This window comes from Plectropomus leopardus, chromosome 20 (assembly GCF_026936395.1).
Source record: "Plectropomus leopardus strain MGB_pleo_1.0 chromosome 20, ASM2693639v1, whole genome shotgun sequence".
NCBI classification, from domain to species: Eukaryota; Metazoa; Chordata; class Actinopteri; order Perciformes; family Serranidae; genus Plectropomus; species Plectropomus leopardus.
The window spans coordinates 29,679,342-29,696,841 of NC_142195.1; the positions used below are offsets into that span (position 1 = coordinate 29,679,342).

Here is a 17,500-nt window from a genome sequence, read left to right on the forward strand (position 1 = left end):
TTATTCATTAAGGCTGTGATTAATAATTATTTCCATTACTGATTACTTTTCTCGCTTAACCCTTTGAAACCTGGACACACACCAGTTTTACCTCCGGGTTCAGACACCTTTCACACACGTTTTGACCCTGTGAGGACCGAGCAAACTGGTCTGATTTCAAAAACATGTATCGTTTTTATTGTAAGGCGAATTTTTAGGTCTTTTTTTTTTTAACCTTTTTTAAACTTCTTCTTAGGAGGAGGAGGGGTATTTTCTGCAGATACAGACGAGTGTGCGCGTCCCTTCGAATGGTTAACCCTAACCCTAACCCTAACCCTAACCCTGACTGACAGCAAACTGAACACCAGCTGTTTCAGGTAACAGCTCAGAGCGTCCTCTGTCCTCCTGCAGGACAGCATGTGTCCATCAGTGTGAGGACAGCGGGACGACCTTCACGCTGCAGCAGCTCAGCCTGAGTCAGTGACGCCCCCGAGTGGACGAGGCTCCACATTACAGCAAATGTGCTTTTTTTCCTAAAACTTGGGGAAAAGGCAAAAAGCAACTTCACAAGAAATGGCCCCAAATTAGCAAGAGATTAGTAAAAAAGAACAGCAAAAAAGTTACCTGTAAATAAGCAAAAACATAAAAGTTTTTTTACAAAAATCAAGAAGACACACGAAGATTAACCTTGAGTAAAGTTTTGTTTTGGGAAACTGATATGAGTTTTTTTAATAAGAGGAAAAGTTTATCTTTTTTAAACAATATTTTATCTTGATAATGAAAGTGTTGCAGAGCAAAGAAACGCTGTGAATGTACAGAAGCGGGACTTTACTTAGAGTTTTTTTAAATATAAACAGACAGAATCAGGACGCGTCGGACAAAACGTTTCGCCGCAGTAACGTGAGCGCTCGTAAGTCCAAACATCAGAGAGAGAAACAGAGTCGCAGTCACGAATCAGAACTTCACCACCTTTGTCTGTTTGGGTTTGACTTTCTTCACCGGGACGTGGACGTCCTCAAAGTCTGCACTCATGTTGTTGGACAACCAGGGGACAGTCACCGAGTGAGCTGGAGACACACAAGTTAAAGGTTAGACTCTCCGTGGAGGAGTTTTATTTAAAGTTTTTTTTATAGAAAAAGAAATGAAAAGAAATAAACATGAAATATATAAATCTGAACTATGCAGAAACTCAGCAGCGTCACAACATGATAATTTAATTTAATTTTGACATAAAACCACCTTTTAGTTATTTTTTGTGTCGGCAGATTCTGTTAATATTCATCTTCCATAATTTGGCCGATTCAAAGAGTGCTGAATCCAGATGAACGCGCTAATTTTAGCTGCTTAACCGGGCGAGACGCAATGATGCACCACCACAAAATACTGAAACATCGATCCCAAATTAGTCCGCACCGAGTTCGAAAGAGAGACTGAATCAGGAAGAGAAATGTTACGAGAAGTCACCGAAGTTTTTCTGGCCTCCACGCTGCTTTATACTGTTTACTAACTTCAATGTGAAACACCAGCAAAACAAACCCACACACACTGAAAGGCATACGTGTCTGCTGCAGAGCCGTGTACACAGCTCTGCTCTACTGGCAATGGGAAAGCCGTCTATGGCATATTTTTATTGGGGTTCCCGTGTTTAAAAAACCTGCGTATATGTGCTTATTTTGGTGGTTAAAGAGCATCAGTAAAGAAGAAGAAGAAGGTCTTTTCATAAAACTAGGATGTCTTTGCAGCGGAAAGAATCAAATACTTTTGAAACTGGTGCGACGTGACCAGAGAAAACAGAGAAAGGACTTCTGCACCTTTTTTTTACTTTTTTTTAACAGAGAAAAAAACAGATTTAAATTAATAATAATAATAATAATTAGTGGCAGAACTATGAACTCAATCACCTGTTGAGCTGAACAGACTCTGAGTACAGTTTTAACAGTCGCCTAACTCGGCAAATTCGTGACCTCTGCTGTGTGACGTAGAACCATTTAAAGCCTGATTTTGGATTATTTTTTTGGATTATTATTTTTTCTGGGTTTTTGTTTCTGAAGAGACGGAGCTCCTCCACTCTGAAGCCTGCAGGACGGGAAACAGCGTGAGAGCGGAGGCGGAGGGACTCACTCGCAGCCTGATGCTCCGGACAGTCCTTCTGAAAATGTTCCACCGAACCACAAACACGACAGCAACCTCCTGCAGACACACGGACCATCACATAAACTGGTGTCAGACGCACGGACCATCAGATAAACTGGTGTCACCTATATTAACCATTTGATGCATTTGTTTTTACCTTGTGCATAAAGTCCTTTGGGATTATCGGGGCAGCTCCGAGACAAATGTCCCGTCTGACCACAGATGAAGCACTTTGCGAACGGGTGTTCACCTGACAGACACACACAGAGAGGGACGCTGTTAAAGGACAGTTAAATATGAATGTCTCACAGCGACGAGTGTCCACGCTGTCCTCACCCAGAGCCGGGTCCACTTTCGCTCGACATTTCTGGATTTCGTGCTCGGTGGAGCCGCAGCGGTAACAGATGCCTCGGCCCATCTCCTCGTCTCGGTCCGCCTCTGGACAGTCGGCCAGACCGTGACCCGGCTTCCTGCAGTTAAAACACAGCTGCAGAGAGACAAGGAGACAAAGAGACGAGGAGACAAGTGGAGTGATGAGAGGATGGACGGGAGCATCAGAGGGAATATCAAGTCCTTAAAGTTAGTAAATTTTCGGAGAATGATTTTGTGTCATACTTGCTGAAACTGTCACTATATTCTGGAGGAGGATCATGATAGGTCCGGGCCGTAAAACGATAACGATATCAATCACGACATAACTTTTCCTCGACTGAAACAGCCCGCTCCAGCGCGCGGACATGTCGGACAGCCCAGTTTTCCAAACTGTCTCGCTCCTTTTTTTTCTCGAACAAAACACTGTCATTGCGCGCCATCAATACGCACAGAGGTGGCTGTTAACCGCGCCCATAACACTGATTCATCAATAACAAGAATTCCTCAATACAGTTTTAAATATGTAATTATGATCATTTTAAATAAAGTCTTCTGTTTCTAATAATCAATAATAATTTGGTAAAAAATGAGAATGGGACGTTGTGATAAACTCCAGCTCTGCTTCAGTATCTGTTATGTGTTTTGAGTGAAATCTCTCACCATGTTGTTCTTCTTGTCCTTCTGTCTCTTAATCCTCCTGTCCTCTCGTCTTCTGTCTTTTTTCAGGGCCGTCTCCACCTCCTCCCGCAGCTCCCGCTCCTCCTCCCTCCCCCCTCTCCCCCCCCGGGGCGGCGCCTGTCCGCTCTGCTGCAGGAACTCCAGGAAGCCGTTGACGTCCTCGCTGACGTACTCTTTTTTAGGGCGGTTTGGTTTTTTCACAGCTGATCCTCCGGGCTGCGTCCCTCTCAGACGGTCCCTGTGAGGAGCTGCTCCTCCTCCTGCTCCTCCTCTTGCTCCTCCTGCTCCTCCTCCTCCTCTCAGCTGACTCCATGGAGTGGCCTCAGCCGGCTTGTTTTTATGGACGTTGTTGGCTCTCGCCCACCTCGTCATGTCTGCACTCAGACTGAAGCCACACAGAGAAAAAGTGTTTTTAATGCAGCGACTGTCAGTGATGAAATGTGACTGAGTACATTTAGAAATGTAACTGAGTACATTTAGAATCAGAAATACTTGACTGATCCCCAAAGGTAAATCATTACAGTCGCTCTGACGGCAGCAGAGAGAATTACAGCAAGTAGAAAAAAGCACGAGCACCAGCAAATAAGAACATAAAACAGAAATACGAAAAGAGCAGCTGACACAGTATGTAAATACTTTAAGTATTTAAAAAAATATAAGAACATAAATATGTGTACAAAAAGCTACAGTAACAACAATATATGCATAAGCAAGAATAGCAATAACAATATACACAAATTTAACAACATGCTGAATATGTCCGACACTCAAGAGTTAAAGAATATTGCACATTTTGTAATCGGCAGAGAAACGCTGTGGTTAAAGTCGAAATACTGCAGTGAATACAGTAACATCAAGAATTGTTGCACCTTAAAACTATACTGCACATTTGACATAATAATAAATAAGTTGTGGAATTTACTCAAGTAGCTTTTGTTAATCAGTATTTTTATTTTGTGCGACTCTCTTCTCCTCCGCTCCACCTCAGACGTGTTGAATGTTTCTGATAAACTGAACGATGAAGTTTTCTTCTATGTGATGAGAAAATTCTCCTCCTGCTTCAGCAAAACTAACTCTTTAAAAACGCTCTCGAATCAGCTGGAAAAAGCATCGTCACAAAGCTGAAAACTGAGCTTTTCAGAGACACGAGGCTCTCACAGGACAGAAATGATAAATGTACTTTTATCTCAGAAAATCCACATTTTTAAAATGAACACATTTATGATTGTTTTTGAACACGTATGACTCTGTGATCTCAGAGAAAATTCGTGGATTTTTCTTGCATATTTTACTTTTTTTCTCTTAAACTTATGACTTAAATCTCAAAGATTTCTTAAAAATATTTTGCCTCTGATCTTGGAAATTGAGAGGTTTTTATTCCATGATTTCCAAAAAAAAAAATGTTTGTAAATGTATGATTTTTTTTCCTTATAAATTATTTTTTTCTTGGGAAATTGTTGGAAAAATGTTTTTTTTCTTCTTGCTAATGTGTGACTCAAGTTTTTGTTTTGTTGTTTTGTTTTGTTTTTTCTCCTAAATGTACAGCTTCATCTTAGAGGACATAACAATTTTGTTTTTGTCTTTTTTTTAAATAAATTTATGACTATAATCTCAGAGAATATCCATTTTTATTGCTTTAAATATTGTTTTTTTTTGTCCTAAATGTACGACTTTAATGTCAGAGAACATAAAGGTTTTTGTTTCATATATTAAAGATGCACTGTAGATTAAACTACCCAAAAATATACAATTATTAAAATGAGCACAAAATAAAACATCTACAAGAAGAAAATGACACATTAATGAAGCAGGGAGATTCAGGAATAATCTAAGTCGTATTTAAACGTCGTTAGGAGAAACTATGACTAAAAAAAAAAACTTTAAGTCGCTTTATTGACGGTTTTTACAACGAAAAGCTTGTTAGCATGTAGCAGCTCGGCTAGCTAAACCACCGAGTTAGCTTTGTTTTTAACGCAGAAGACGATTTTCTCACTAAAGTGCGACTTTACACGACAGAGCGGTTAGAAGTGAACCTTTCATACAGAATACAACGTTTGAACGTGTCAGTGTGAGCCAAAAAACGACTTTACCGTCAGAGACTTTCAGACATGTGTTTGTTTTCTTCCTGGAGGAGCCCAGTCTTCTTCTACGGTCAAAAAACAGTCCTCTTCTTCGTGTTTGGAGGACCGCAAACCACCAGAGAGCGCCTCGTGCTGCACCGAAGCATGTACTGCATTTATTACACTTTTCTGTCACTACTACTACTACTACTACTACTACTACTACTACTGCTACTACTGCTACTATAATTACAACTACTACTACTACTACTACTACTACTGCTACTACTGCTACTATAATTACAACTACTACTACTACTACTAGTACTACTACTACTACTACTACTGCTACAATTACAACAACAACAACAACTACTACTACTACTAATAATAATAATAAGAAGAATTATTCTAATTATTATTATATATAATAATAATACTATTTATTATTATTATTATTATTATTATTATTATTGTTATTATTATTATAAGGTTTGTGACATCAGAAATGTTGGATTTTCATACAGAAGAGCTCAACTCACTTCAATATAAATAAATCTTAAAAATGAATAGATTAAATTAGATTAAAATGATTACAGCAATAAAGACCTCCAAAATTCACATTCAAGACAAGTATTTACTTTTTCTTATTTACATTTGTTTAATATTCAGAAAATTAAATTTAAGATATTTTAAGACTTTTTCAGAGCCTGAAATAACTTTTGGGAATTTTATATTATTCAAAAAAAAGGGAATTAAAATCTTACGGTAACTGTGAAAATGCAGCTTACAACAAGAATAACTTGGGTCTGTTCAGTGTATTTTATATATATTTTAATCCTAATAATAAATCATTTTCTACAAAAAGTAAAGTGTCAGGAGGTGATTTCAGCTCCACATGCAGGAGAAAAGAGCTCACAGGTGATTTGACTTAATGAGCCTGATGAGTGAAAAGCATCAGTCTGTGTGTGTGTGTGTTTGTGTGTGTGTGTGTGTGTGTGTTTGTGTTTGTGTGTGAAAACATGCTGCTCCTCGCTGCTCTCCTGCTGCTCCAAACCTCTAAAGACGGTAAGAAATCTGCACGTTTGATTTGACTCTCCTGAAAAAAGCACATTTCTAACTTTATTGTCCACAAATGTGGAAATTTACCTTCAGTTTCCCCATAAAATACATAAAAGACACAAAATATGTAGAAGACGTGCACTGAGAACATAAAACATAAAATAAAAAACAGCAACCGTTTCATGTAAAAAGTACAAAATATTTCTTTGTGATTCACATTCGAGCAGATATAATTTAAATTAAATACATTTTCATGTATAATTCTCACGCCGGCTTTTGTTTTTTCAGTCGTCTCCAGTCCTCTACGGGAAGCCAAAAAAGGTACAGTTTGGTCCGAATGGATCATTTTATAAATATGTATTTATATTTAGATTTTTGCAGGATTTTTTAAAGTATAAATGTGTTTTTTTAGCAGAGGACTGGTTCACCAGAGCGTTGATCTACATGGAGTCAAACCCCGAGACTTTAGAAGGTCAGTGTTTAATATTTGCAGGCGGAAGGAAAACAAACAAGTAAAACCTGTAATCATGTTTGTTTGTTTGCTTGTTTGTTTGTTTGTTTGTTTGTTTGTTTGTTTGTTTGTTTGTTTGTTTGTTTGTTTGTTTGTTTGTTTGTTTGTTTGTTTGTTTGTTATCTCGTGCTGACAGAGCTGATGAACCGAAACTCTGCGCTGCTGCAGGGAGACATGATGCTGAACGTCAGTGACACTTTTTATTTTCACATTTGTTCTAATCGCTTTTGAAACCTGAGAAAATTGATTTGATTTCCTTCAAAAACACAAGAAGACGCAAATGATCAATGAAAGAAAAAAATACTTATAAAAGGCAAGAAATTAGTAAAAATTAACTGAAAATTAATTTAAAAAACAAACAAGAAACTCAACTTAGTGGAAAAAAAAGAAAACAAAATGAAAGTGACCAAAATAAATATAGTCAGTTATAATAATTTTCCATATTTTTTTCTTTGTTCCTGAGACATTTTCGCTAGCTTTAAAAAAGAAATCTAAATCTACTAATTTCTTGCAATTGGTGGAACATTTCTCACCACGTTAATGCCTTTTTTCTCATGTTTTTGAAAGAATTTCAAAAAGTTCAAGCTTATCTATACCTACGATTACTGAAAGCAGCACAAGAAAAGTAATGCAGGTTTCAAAGGGTTAAAGAAACAGCTGCAATTTATTATTGCACGAAAAAAATAATTAATTAAAGCAGCAGCAGACGAAAGATCTCAATTTTAGATCCAATGTTTCCCATCATGCCACTCCAGCTTTTTTATTATTTTTCTGAGATAATTTTCTTTTGTCTGTTAATATTTTCTTTATAACTTTTATGTTTTTTTAATTTTCAGGAAATTTTCTTGTAATTTTCACTAATTTCTTTAAAATTTTTTGGGGTCATTTCTTGCTCTCTGCCTCCTTTTGTTCTTGAGACAAATCAGGACCGTTTTCAAAGGGTTAAATGACTTTAAAGAGTGGAAAGATTTTTTGTTCTGTTTTTAGTTTCGTGGTTTGTGACCTGACTGTTTTGGTCGGCGGAGCCTTAAATTCTGCACGGAGTGAATTTCTCGTGTGACTCTGCAGACAGACAGGAACGCCGTGGAGAGCACGTGGCCGACGCCAGAGATCCCGTACGTCATCAGCTCAGACTTAGGTAACAGAGGTCACTGATCACGTTTCCACTCACAGCAATCTTTAATTTTTTTATTTTAACGAGGAAACTCTTTATTCACAAGCAAAAACATTTTAGGCTCAAACTCCTCTTTTAATATTTTTTTTTGATTCAGTTAAATTCAACCCTTTCCTCTCTGAATCTCATTAATAACAAAAAAAGCATCACATTTTTAGATTATTAGAAAAACTTATTTGGCAAAACTCCTGCTGTAATGTGAATATGTATTATTTTTTATTACTGTCCGTATATATACGTTTTTTAAAATTTATTTCAACAACATTTTAAATATTTTAATTGGCTTATGTATTGATGTTGTTTATTTTTTTGTCATTTTTTTAAAGTGCTCTCATGTCTTGTTTGTCTGACTTATTTTTTATGAATCTTTTGCTCAATAAAGCAGGAAAAAAGATCTTAAATTTTCCCGCTGATGTGTTTTTCAGAGAGCCGGACGGACGACATCGTGTCTGCGATGTCGATGGTGTCTGAACACACGTGTGTGTCCTTCCACACGAGAACCTCTGAGACCAACTACCTGCTGTTCGTCAACAGCAAGGGGTACAAAGGACGCAGAGACATTAACATCAGGGGCGTTTCTAGGATTTGAGGACGTTTGGGGTTTCGGGTTTAGACCCCCTGAAGGAAAAAGAAATCACCAACATTTTCTCTAAGAAAACATGCTGTCCAAATCCATGATCCTGCGGGTTTGGGGAGCATATTTTTATTTTTTTTATAATTATTTTTGAATGTAGACTGTCTTTTTATTTTTTCTTCAAATTTCTCGATTTTTTTTTCTTTCGAAATTTTTGGTTTTTTTTTTTTTTAAAAAAAACAACTTTATAATATTTTTCTTAATTTTGGATGATTATTTTTTTTAAATTTTTGGACTTTTAAAAATTTTTGGTGACTTTTTTTTCTTTTACCCTTTTAAAACCGTTTTGTGATTTATAAAAAAAAAACTTTTGGCAATTAAAATACTTTTACAGATTTATAAATAATATTTGGCTATTTTTCCTTTAATTAAATTAATTTGTTTTTTTTTTGTTTTTTTTTTAAAAAAAAGTTTTTTTTTAAAAATCTTTTTCACAAATTTTTTTGGTTTTTCTTTTAACATTTCTTCCAAACCGATGGGCCGACCAAAGAATGACGCCTTGCAGATGTTGTGTTTCGTTCTTTACACTTTCCATGTAAATGTCATTTTATTAGATGTTTGCATTTTAACGATGCAGCTTAAAACCAACAAAATATCAACGTCATCTGTTGTCAGTGCTCTACTTTAAATTGACGTCCTGCCATTACATTTTGGTTGCTGGATGTTAAATTAAATATCAGAGATGGTGGTTGAGCTCTAAATGAATTTCTTTAATGTCACATAAAACCGTATCTTTGTCTGATGTCGTACTGTAGCTGTGCGTCGTACGTGGGCTTCATCGGCGGCGAGCAGCCCATGTTCATCGGGCCCCCGTGCAGGGTGGGAAACATCGTCCACGAGATCCTTCACGCGTTGGGTTTCCACCACGAACACACGAGGACGGACCGCGAGCAGCACGTCTCCATCCTGCAACACAACATCATGGACGGTAACGTTTTTAAAAAATCCCTCAAACATCAGAGAACCAACAACCAGCTGTGACGATGGCGTTCGTCTGCAGGAAACACGTTTTGTGTTGTACGTTTCTGCGGACACGGATACGTTTGTACGTTAACATGCGGCGGACGCACTGAAGCGTCATGTTTCAACAGCGCTGAGGTTAACGCGTGGTTATGTTGGTTATGGTTAGTAAAAAAAGCATTTTTTGACTGTAAATACAGTTTTGGTGGCACGATAACGGCTGCAGAAGCTTTCAGTGTCCTGGTAAAAAAAAAAAAACAACGAAACACACTGATAACTCTAAGAACGATCACGTTTGGTAACTATCCAGGCAAATATTTTTGCCCCTTTTTTTAAAAAATTGTCGGTGATTTTTTTTCTTTTAAAAATACTTTTAAGTTTAACATTTTTAAAAAAAAAATAAAATTTGATCTCTTTCTTTTGTTTTAAATTACAAATTTTTTTAACCATTTTTCTCTTTATTTTTTTGTGTTTTTTTAAAAGGGAAAAAATCAGCTTTTTAAATTTTTTAAGAAAACAACGATAAGTCTGTAAAAACAACGGCAGAAATGTACAAAGCAACATTTTTCTGTTTTTCGTCTCTGCATGAAATAACGCACCTGTGTTTCAGGGATGGAGAGAAACTTCCAAAAGCAACAAGGTCAAACCTTCGACCTTCGTTATGACGTCAAATCGATCATGCACTACGGAAGGTAACGGGTCAGAAACGTCTGTCTTTTTTTGGCTCTTTGAAAGTTATATTTTAATTTCTTTTCTTGCTGTTTCAGCGGCTTCTTTTCCGCGAACGGTCTGCCCACCATCGTGGCCAAAAGCGATGTGAAGGGGATGGGACAGAGAGACAGAATGACCGAGACGGACGTCCAGAGAGTTCGCCGTCTCTACAGCTGTGGTTTGTTTCTACGCACATTTTCAAGTGTTAAACAGGGTTCATTTACATTTTTACCAAACCATTTCAAGGACATTTCCAGGACTTTGAAGCAGATTTTTAAGGCTATTCCTTCTCTGAAATGACTGTCTGTACTTCTCATTAGTTCTGTCTCATTACCACATGATGGCTTTTTTAAAATATATATTAATTTAAAAAAAATAATTCTTTCAGAACAGGATTATAACAGAATATTTCAATACATTTAAGGGAATGTTAGTTATTTATGAGAAAGGAGGGAGTTTGTATTTATTTTACTGCTGAAAACATGCCCTCCAACCTAACAAGTTCAACATTTTGGCTGATTTATTTTTTCTTAAATTCTCTTAAATTCGTTTTTTTTTTTTGTTTTTTTTTTACATTTGGTTATTAAGTAATTTTGACTTTTCCAAAATTTGAAGGGTATATTTAAGTTTTGCAAAGCTTTGCCAGGCCTGGAAAACTCTACATGCCGTCTAACATGACGCCTTACTCTCCTTTCTTCACCAGACGCCCCGAAACCAGAGACGGAGGAGAAGGAAGAGAAAAAAAGCAGTGAAGTGAAGAAAGAGGAGGATATCAACACGCCTTTGTTCCAGGACGAGGCGTCCGCACACCGAGGTCAGGTCACGTCTGCTCCTGCGTCTCCGTCCGTCTCCCTGCAGCTCCGGGACGCTGCCACCAGAGGACACACCGACACTTAGACTCAGCTCCGACTGACGTTTATCATGAATAAAACCCAAAAATGCATCCCACACCTGTCCTCACTGCTGTCACTGAAGGAAACGTGGTCATTTTTACATTTTTGAAGAGCACATGCCTGCCAGACCTCCGGGCTCTCAAAACATCTGTGCTTTTTTATCTATAACAAAATGATCGTGTCCTGAAAACCAAATTTTCCTAACAGCGTAAATAATGCAGTGAAAGTATTTCACCTTTTTACAGAAACCTTCTCAGCAGCTCTGTAGATATTTGTGCATCATGAAACAAATAAAATTAAATAAAATTAAAAAGAAATCATAGAGAACCATTCTGTTACAAAAAAGTATTCGATAATATTTTAAATTTTTTTTCTTATTTTCCTCTATATGGAAAAATATACTGTGAGCAGCTGAGGCACATTTACTCAAGAATGTTACTAATACTTTACCCAAATATGCAACTTAACAAGACTTGACCCAAAATGAAACATAAAATTGTGAAAAAAAAGTTCCCCAAAATGTAAAATGTACCTGAAAACAAGTAAATAAATAAACAATAAAAGGGCTGAAAATAAAAAAAAAAAAGTATTTAAAAAAAATGATTATATTTTATTTTTTCTGTATCAATTTTAGATGTAAAATTATTATAATTATAAATATAATTTTCTGGATTTTTTTCCCAATGTTTTTTTTAAGCTCATTTTATGTCATTTTCTCATCACCTTTTAATAATTTCATGTGATTTGCGGGACATTTCTCACCGAGCTGGTTATGATAAATCCTCCTCGTCCGTCCTGCGTCATTAAAGCAGCCGAGTGTGTGAGCAGAAAGTGGAGCTGCAGAGAGAAACGTCTCAGGCTCAAACTACAGTTTGTGTAAGTTTCTGTCCTCATTCTGTCAGAGTGATTTGACAGTAATGGTTCTCTTGGCTTCACTGTTTGATATTATGTGTCAGGTGTAAATGTCAGAGCGGCCGACCCGCATGACAATAACCTGAGCGGGAGATAAATATTTGGCAGGGAGCTGAGATTACGGGAGAGCAGCGGATAGAAACCTTCCCCGACAGTGAAGGTGTTTATGAGCAAAAAAAAAAAAAACATTTACAACTTTTGCGACTAAAGTAAAAACGGACTGAGGGAGAAGTGAAGGATTCAGTATTTAAAGCAAACTGAGCAAATTTGCTTGTTAAAAAAAAGGCAATGAGCAACCAAAAAAATGACCCCAAAATTAGCAAGAAATTTTTGAAAGAACAAGAAATTAGAAAAAAAAAAACAATCAAAATATTTAAAATGTTGTTAAAATAAATTTTAAAAAATATATATATATATATATAAGGACAGCAATAAAAATAATACTTAACATCAGGAGTTTTGCCAAATAATTTCATCCTTGAGTCCAAGTGGACGTTTGTGCCAAATTTGAAAAAAATCCCCGAAGGTATTCTTGAGAGTTGTTCACCACAACAGGTCACAGTGACCTTGACCTTTGGCCACAAAAATGTAATTAGTTCATCACTGAGTCCAAGCAAACGTTTGTGCCAAATTTTAAGACAGTCCCTGAAGGTGTTCTTGAGATACCACATCCACAAGACTATGATGAAAATGGTTACAGTGACCTTGACCTCTGACCTATGACCACCAAATTGTGATCACTTCATCCTAGACTATAAGCGGACATTTGTGTCAAATTTGAAGAAATTCCCTGAAGGTTAACAAGAATGCAATGCACGCAAGGTCACAGTGACCTTTGACCACCACAAACTCATCAGTTCATCGTTCAGTCAAAGTGGACGTTTGTGCCAAATTTGAAATCTTGAGATATTGCGCTAATGCGAATGTGACAGACGGACAATCAAAAAACATAATGTATGAAAAGAAGCAAAACTGACACAATGTGTGTGTTGCTCCTTTGAGGTGGGGCCGATAGCACGTTTGTGCCCAAGAGCCCATCAGCTCAAATCCGCCCATCACAAGATAAAAAGTGATAAAATATGTAAGAAATCCTTCAAACTGCCAGTTAGTGCAAGAAATCAAAATGCCTTTAGGTTTTTTTCTCTTTCTGCAGTTTTTTTTAACCACAAACACAAAAGTCATTTTATGTTTTTCACCCGCAGCTCCTGCGTGCATCAGCAGCTCAGAAAACAGCCGGATTCAGTCTGCATGCCGTCTGCATGCCGTCTGCACGCCGTCTGCACGCCGCCTGCACGCCATGCAATCAGGTCATGTGAGGTCATCCGATGCAGTATGTAAAACGTTGTTTTGGAAACGGGGAAAATTTGAATGTAAAATATTTTGCTGTAACTGAGTCTCTAAGAACTTTCTGCTGCGTCATTTGGTGAAAATATGAGCTATGAATAGCTGAAATATTTTGCATGTGAGGATTCACAGAATGAGACTTGTTAAATGCACAAACACTCGCACATTTAAAGTCTGTGTTTTAACCCTTTGACATCTGGATCGACTTCAGTTTTTTCATGCTGTTATCAGAAGCCTTTTACAAGCATTTAAACCTCGAAAATCCAACATAATTACTGCAATTTATTTCAGAAACATGGGAGAAAAGATAATGAGCAATTTGGCAAGAAATGTCCTGCAAATTACAACAACAACCAAAAAAAAAACAGGGTAAAAGACTACAAAAAATGACGAGAAAAGTAGTTGAAATTATCTAGAAAACTACATTCAGAATTTTTATAATAACAAAATTAGCTATAATCTGCATGAAATGGTAACATTCATGTTTTGAAATAGACATGGTCCCTTTTAAATAAAATAAATTAATAATTTATATACATACATAAATGCAGATTTTTTACTGTATTTTTTTTTACCCCTTTTTGTGCGTATTTTCAGATAATTTTCTTATATATATATATATATATATATATATATATAATTTTTTTTATATATATATCTTGCTAAATTTTGGGCCATATCTTGTTTAGTTGTTTGTCACCTTGTTTCTGTGATTTTTTTTTTTTAAAGAAATTGACCCAATTTGCTCAGATTTTAAATGATTAAAGGATCAGTCTGAGGGATTTAGGGGGATTTAGTGGTGTCTAGCAGTGAGGATTACAGATTTCAACCCGCTGAAGCTTCTCCTGGTTAGATTTCCTTCAGTGTTTATTGTTCAGGAGGTTTTTAACGGGAGCCGAATGATCCACAGAGGCCTCTTCCTCTCAAAAACACACAGACCAGCTGATTTAAACCAGGAAAAACACTCAATGAAGACGTTTCAGGTTAAAAATCAGTGTTTCTCAGATGCTGTTTGGTATGTCGGAGACAGGCTGCTGAACAAGTACCTGCTAATGTGCGCTCACCTTTTTTCCTGATGACTTAAGACATGCAGGAGGTTTTTAGCGGGAGGTGAATTTTCCACAGAGGTCTCTTCCTCTCCAAGTGGACCTGAGAAACACAGAAAGAAGATTTTAGGATGCTTTGAGGATTTTAGGACATCTCTAAAAATTGAGATGTTTCGTGGATTTTAAGACACTTCTAGGATTTATAAGATTTAAGGACGATTCCACGATTTTAAGAGGGTTTCTAAGATTTTAGGATATTTCTTGGATTTAAGGACATGTCTAAGATTTTAGGACATTTATAGGATTTTAGGACATTTACAGGATTTTAGTATAATCCTCAGCTATTAGGATATTTTATTAGGATATTAGGAATTTGGGGGAGTTTAGGATAGGTCTAGGATTTTAGCACATTTAGGACATTTCTGGTGTTTTAGGACATTAGTGTCTTATCTAGGGCCTCTGTCAGGGCTGTGGGGGATCCTCCTCTGGCTCTTTTTTGATCAACAAGCTCTATTTTGTGCTGTTTCTTTGCACTTTGACACCTTACCTAACACAAATTGAGCACCACTGTCCCATTGAAGCAAAGAGAAGATCACATCATCTGAGAAACTGAGCCTCTGATGTTTCTCTGACGTCAGTTAAACTTCAACAGCTACAGACACAAACAAAACTTCCAGAGAGCGGCCACGATGAATTCAGATTTTCATAACTGATCATCAGCTGTCACGAAAAATCCCCAAATTCTCTGCAGCAGCTCCCCGAACATTAATCTTGTGTCTCCTGCAGGAATCCGCCCACAGAGCAGCTCCTGACATGCATACATTTCCATGGCATTATATCAGATATTCAGCCTGCCGCCAGCCCTGTTAAAAACGCTGCAAATGAGTCCAGAGATCAGACGTTTCAGAGGACCTGAATCACAAACAGCTGCTAATCGTCTTTTAATCACAGCGTGCGAGGAGAGTAATTAAAGGAAATCATTTGGTCAAACGCGCCCAACTTACTAAAACACACATGGAGATGAAGAGGAAGAGTGAGGCAGGTGAGCAGGTGTGATCTGAGGTTATTTTAGGGTTTCTGCAGCCTGTGACGGCAGCCAGAGCCAGAGGGGGAAGGATTTATCTCCTCTGAAGAGATTTATTATGGGCTCAGTGTCCCCAGAAAATACAGACTACAGGGGGTTAAAATCTGCTGTGAGCTCACGGTGTGTGATCACCCGACAAGTTCTCATTAACTTAACATGAATATCAACATCAATCCAGTTTTAATTAGCCTATCTCAGTAATTAAAATCAAAATGTATTTTTTTTAGTTAATTAACCATTTGAAACCTGAGGAAATTGGCTGAATTTCTTTCAAAAATACAGGAAAAAGCTACAACAAAATTAGCTGAAATTTAGCAGAAAAAGAAAAGAAACAATGTTTAAAAAAAACAACAACCAAAAACCACACAATAGGGTTAATAAAATAAAACAAAAGAAACAAAAACAAACTTAAGACATGCAGAAAATAGTCTTTTGGCCTGATTTCTTTAAAAAAGACGGGAACAAGTCACAAGTTACGAGTTACAAGAAAATTAGTTGAAAGTTAGAAATGTAAAAAAAACCCAGGATAAGTAAAATGAAATAAAACAGAATTATTACATAATTTACCTAACATGACAACGCCTTAAACAAACAAACTAAGAAGCAACACGATGAAATCAACATCTTTTTCTTTCTATCTGCCGTCATTTCCTTAGAAAAGAAAGAGGAACGATTGTACTGCGAAACGTCGACCACAGAGATCTGAATGTGTTGTTTTTAAGAGACGACACCATCTTTGTTTCCTTCTCGTTTATCTGGAATCTTCGTGGTTTAAACCAAGGGGCTCTCCGCAGGCTGCAGTTTCTCTCTCTCTCTCTCACACACACACACACACACACACACACACACACACACACACACACACACACACACACAAACACACACACACACACACACACACACACACACACACACACACACACACACACACTCACACACACACACACACACACACTCACACACAGTCTGTCGTGGGAAAGTATTCAGATAAAAAAAGATAAAAGTGAATTGTGAAAATGTTATTACAAGTAAAACTTACAAGTAAAACTATTACAAGTAAAAAAAATTTTCAAAAACATGAGAAGGCAACATGCAGCTTCACGACATTGCCCAGAAATGAACAAAAAATTAGTAAAAAAGTTACAAAAAACATTAATAATAATAATAATTTATTAGCTAATTAACCCGTTGAGACTTGAGTAAATTGCATGAATTTCTTAAAAAAAAAAACACTGGAAAAAGTCACATGTTACGAGCTACAAGAAAATTAGCTGAAATTTAGCAGAAAAAGAGAAAAAATGTAAATGTATTGATAAAATAGTCAATAACAATCATCATCATAATCATGGGCCACTGTCACCTTTAGTCAGATACTAAAAGCCTTTTTTCCCCACGTTTCCTGTGTTTTTGCAAGAAATTAAACCAGTTTGCCTAAGATATATTACACAGATATATTACATATAAAAAATGACATAAAAATGTCCAGAATGCTATTTTAATAATTAATTTAATTAACCACACACAGAAAAATAAAAACATGTAATATCGATTTTCTTTCCTTTTTTATTTTTGCTAATTTTCCTGTAACTTTTTTCTAATATCTTATATTTAATCCCTTTAATTATCCATACATAAAAATAAAAACATAGAAAATCTCTTCCTTTTCTATTTTTGCTTATTTTCTGTTAGGCAAATCTCCTTGTAACTTTTTACAAATTTCTTGCCAATTAATCTCAAGACTTTATTATTTTTTTGGTCTTCTTCCTCTCATTTTTTTGAAAGAAAGCACTGGTTTCAAAGGGTTAACAGAGTGAGCGTGAGGCGCTCCGCAGGGCTGCGGACAGTTTGCGCGTAAAAAAAAAGCGCGTCCTCGTTCATCCGGTAACATCCGCCTCAGCTCCTCCTCATCGTCTCCCCGTGAGAGCGGCCGGTCTGACGCCACCTCCC

The 17,500-nt window shown here is 36.7% G+C and overlaps 3 protein-coding genes and 1 long non-coding RNA gene across 6 annotated transcripts in view; 2 read left to right on the forward strand and 2 right to left on the reverse strand.

Moving 5' to 3' along the window:
- The window catches only part of zcchc9 (zinc finger, CCHC domain containing 9), a 5,605-nt gene extending 211 nt beyond the window's left edge, over positions 1-5,394 (reverse strand). The window contains exons 1-6 of the mRNA XM_042509524.2: positions 5,253-5,394; positions 3,145-3,547; positions 2,449-2,599; positions 2,270-2,362; positions 2,101-2,169; positions 1-1,046 (exon numbers count right to left, since the gene is read on the reverse strand). The exon at positions 1-1,046 is cut by the window's left edge and continues 211 nt beyond it. Of these exons, the coding sequence (XP_042365458.1) occupies positions 934-1,046; positions 2,101-2,169; positions 2,270-2,362; positions 2,449-2,599; positions 3,145-3,534 (816 nt within the window). The 5' untranslated portion in view covers positions 3,535-3,547; positions 5,253-5,394 and the 3' untranslated portion in view covers positions 1-933. The remainder of the gene's footprint in view (positions 1,047-2,100; positions 2,170-2,269; positions 2,363-2,448; positions 2,600-3,144; positions 3,548-5,252) is intronic.
- A 752-nt stretch (positions 5,395-6,146) lies between these two features.
- On the forward strand, positions 6,147-11,222 carry LOC121960124 (low choriolytic enzyme). 2 transcript variants are annotated; one of them, XM_088071318.1, is made up of 10 exons: positions 6,147-6,290; positions 6,573-6,605; positions 6,700-6,756; positions 6,932-6,981; positions 7,864-7,933; positions 8,395-8,509; positions 9,359-9,531; positions 10,174-10,255; positions 10,331-10,452; positions 10,978-11,222. In XM_088071318.1, the coding sequence occupies exons 1-10, from the start codon at positions 6,245-6,247 to the stop codon at positions 11,169-11,171; spliced, it is 942 nt and encodes a 313-aa protein (XP_087927444.1). In that variant the 5' UTR covers positions 6,147-6,244; the 3' UTR covers positions 11,172-11,222. The 2 variants fall into 2 exon arrangements, with proteins under 2 accessions (XP_087927444.1, XP_087927443.1); XM_088071317.1 differs by having other exon boundaries at positions 6,149-6,290; positions 6,697-6,756.
- The window catches only part of LOC148186243 (uncharacterized), a 67,612-nt gene continuing 61,120 nt past the window's right edge, over positions 11,009-17,500 (reverse strand). For both annotated transcript variants that reach the window (XR_015775228.1, XR_015775227.1), the window contains 2 exons: positions 14,488-14,572; positions 11,009-11,142 (listed from right to left, as the gene is read on the reverse strand). This is a non-coding gene — a long non-coding RNA (uncharacterized LOC148186243). The remainder of the gene's footprint in view (positions 11,143-14,487; positions 14,573-17,500) is intronic.
- LOC121959946 (alpha-2B adrenergic receptor) overlaps positions 16,872-17,500 on the forward strand; it is an 11,019-nt gene continuing 10,390 nt past the window's right edge. Inside the window, exon 1 of the mRNA XM_042509502.2 lies at positions 16,872-17,500. This exon is cut by the window's right edge and continues 327 nt beyond it. The gene's annotated coding sequence lies outside the window, so the exon portion shown is untranslated.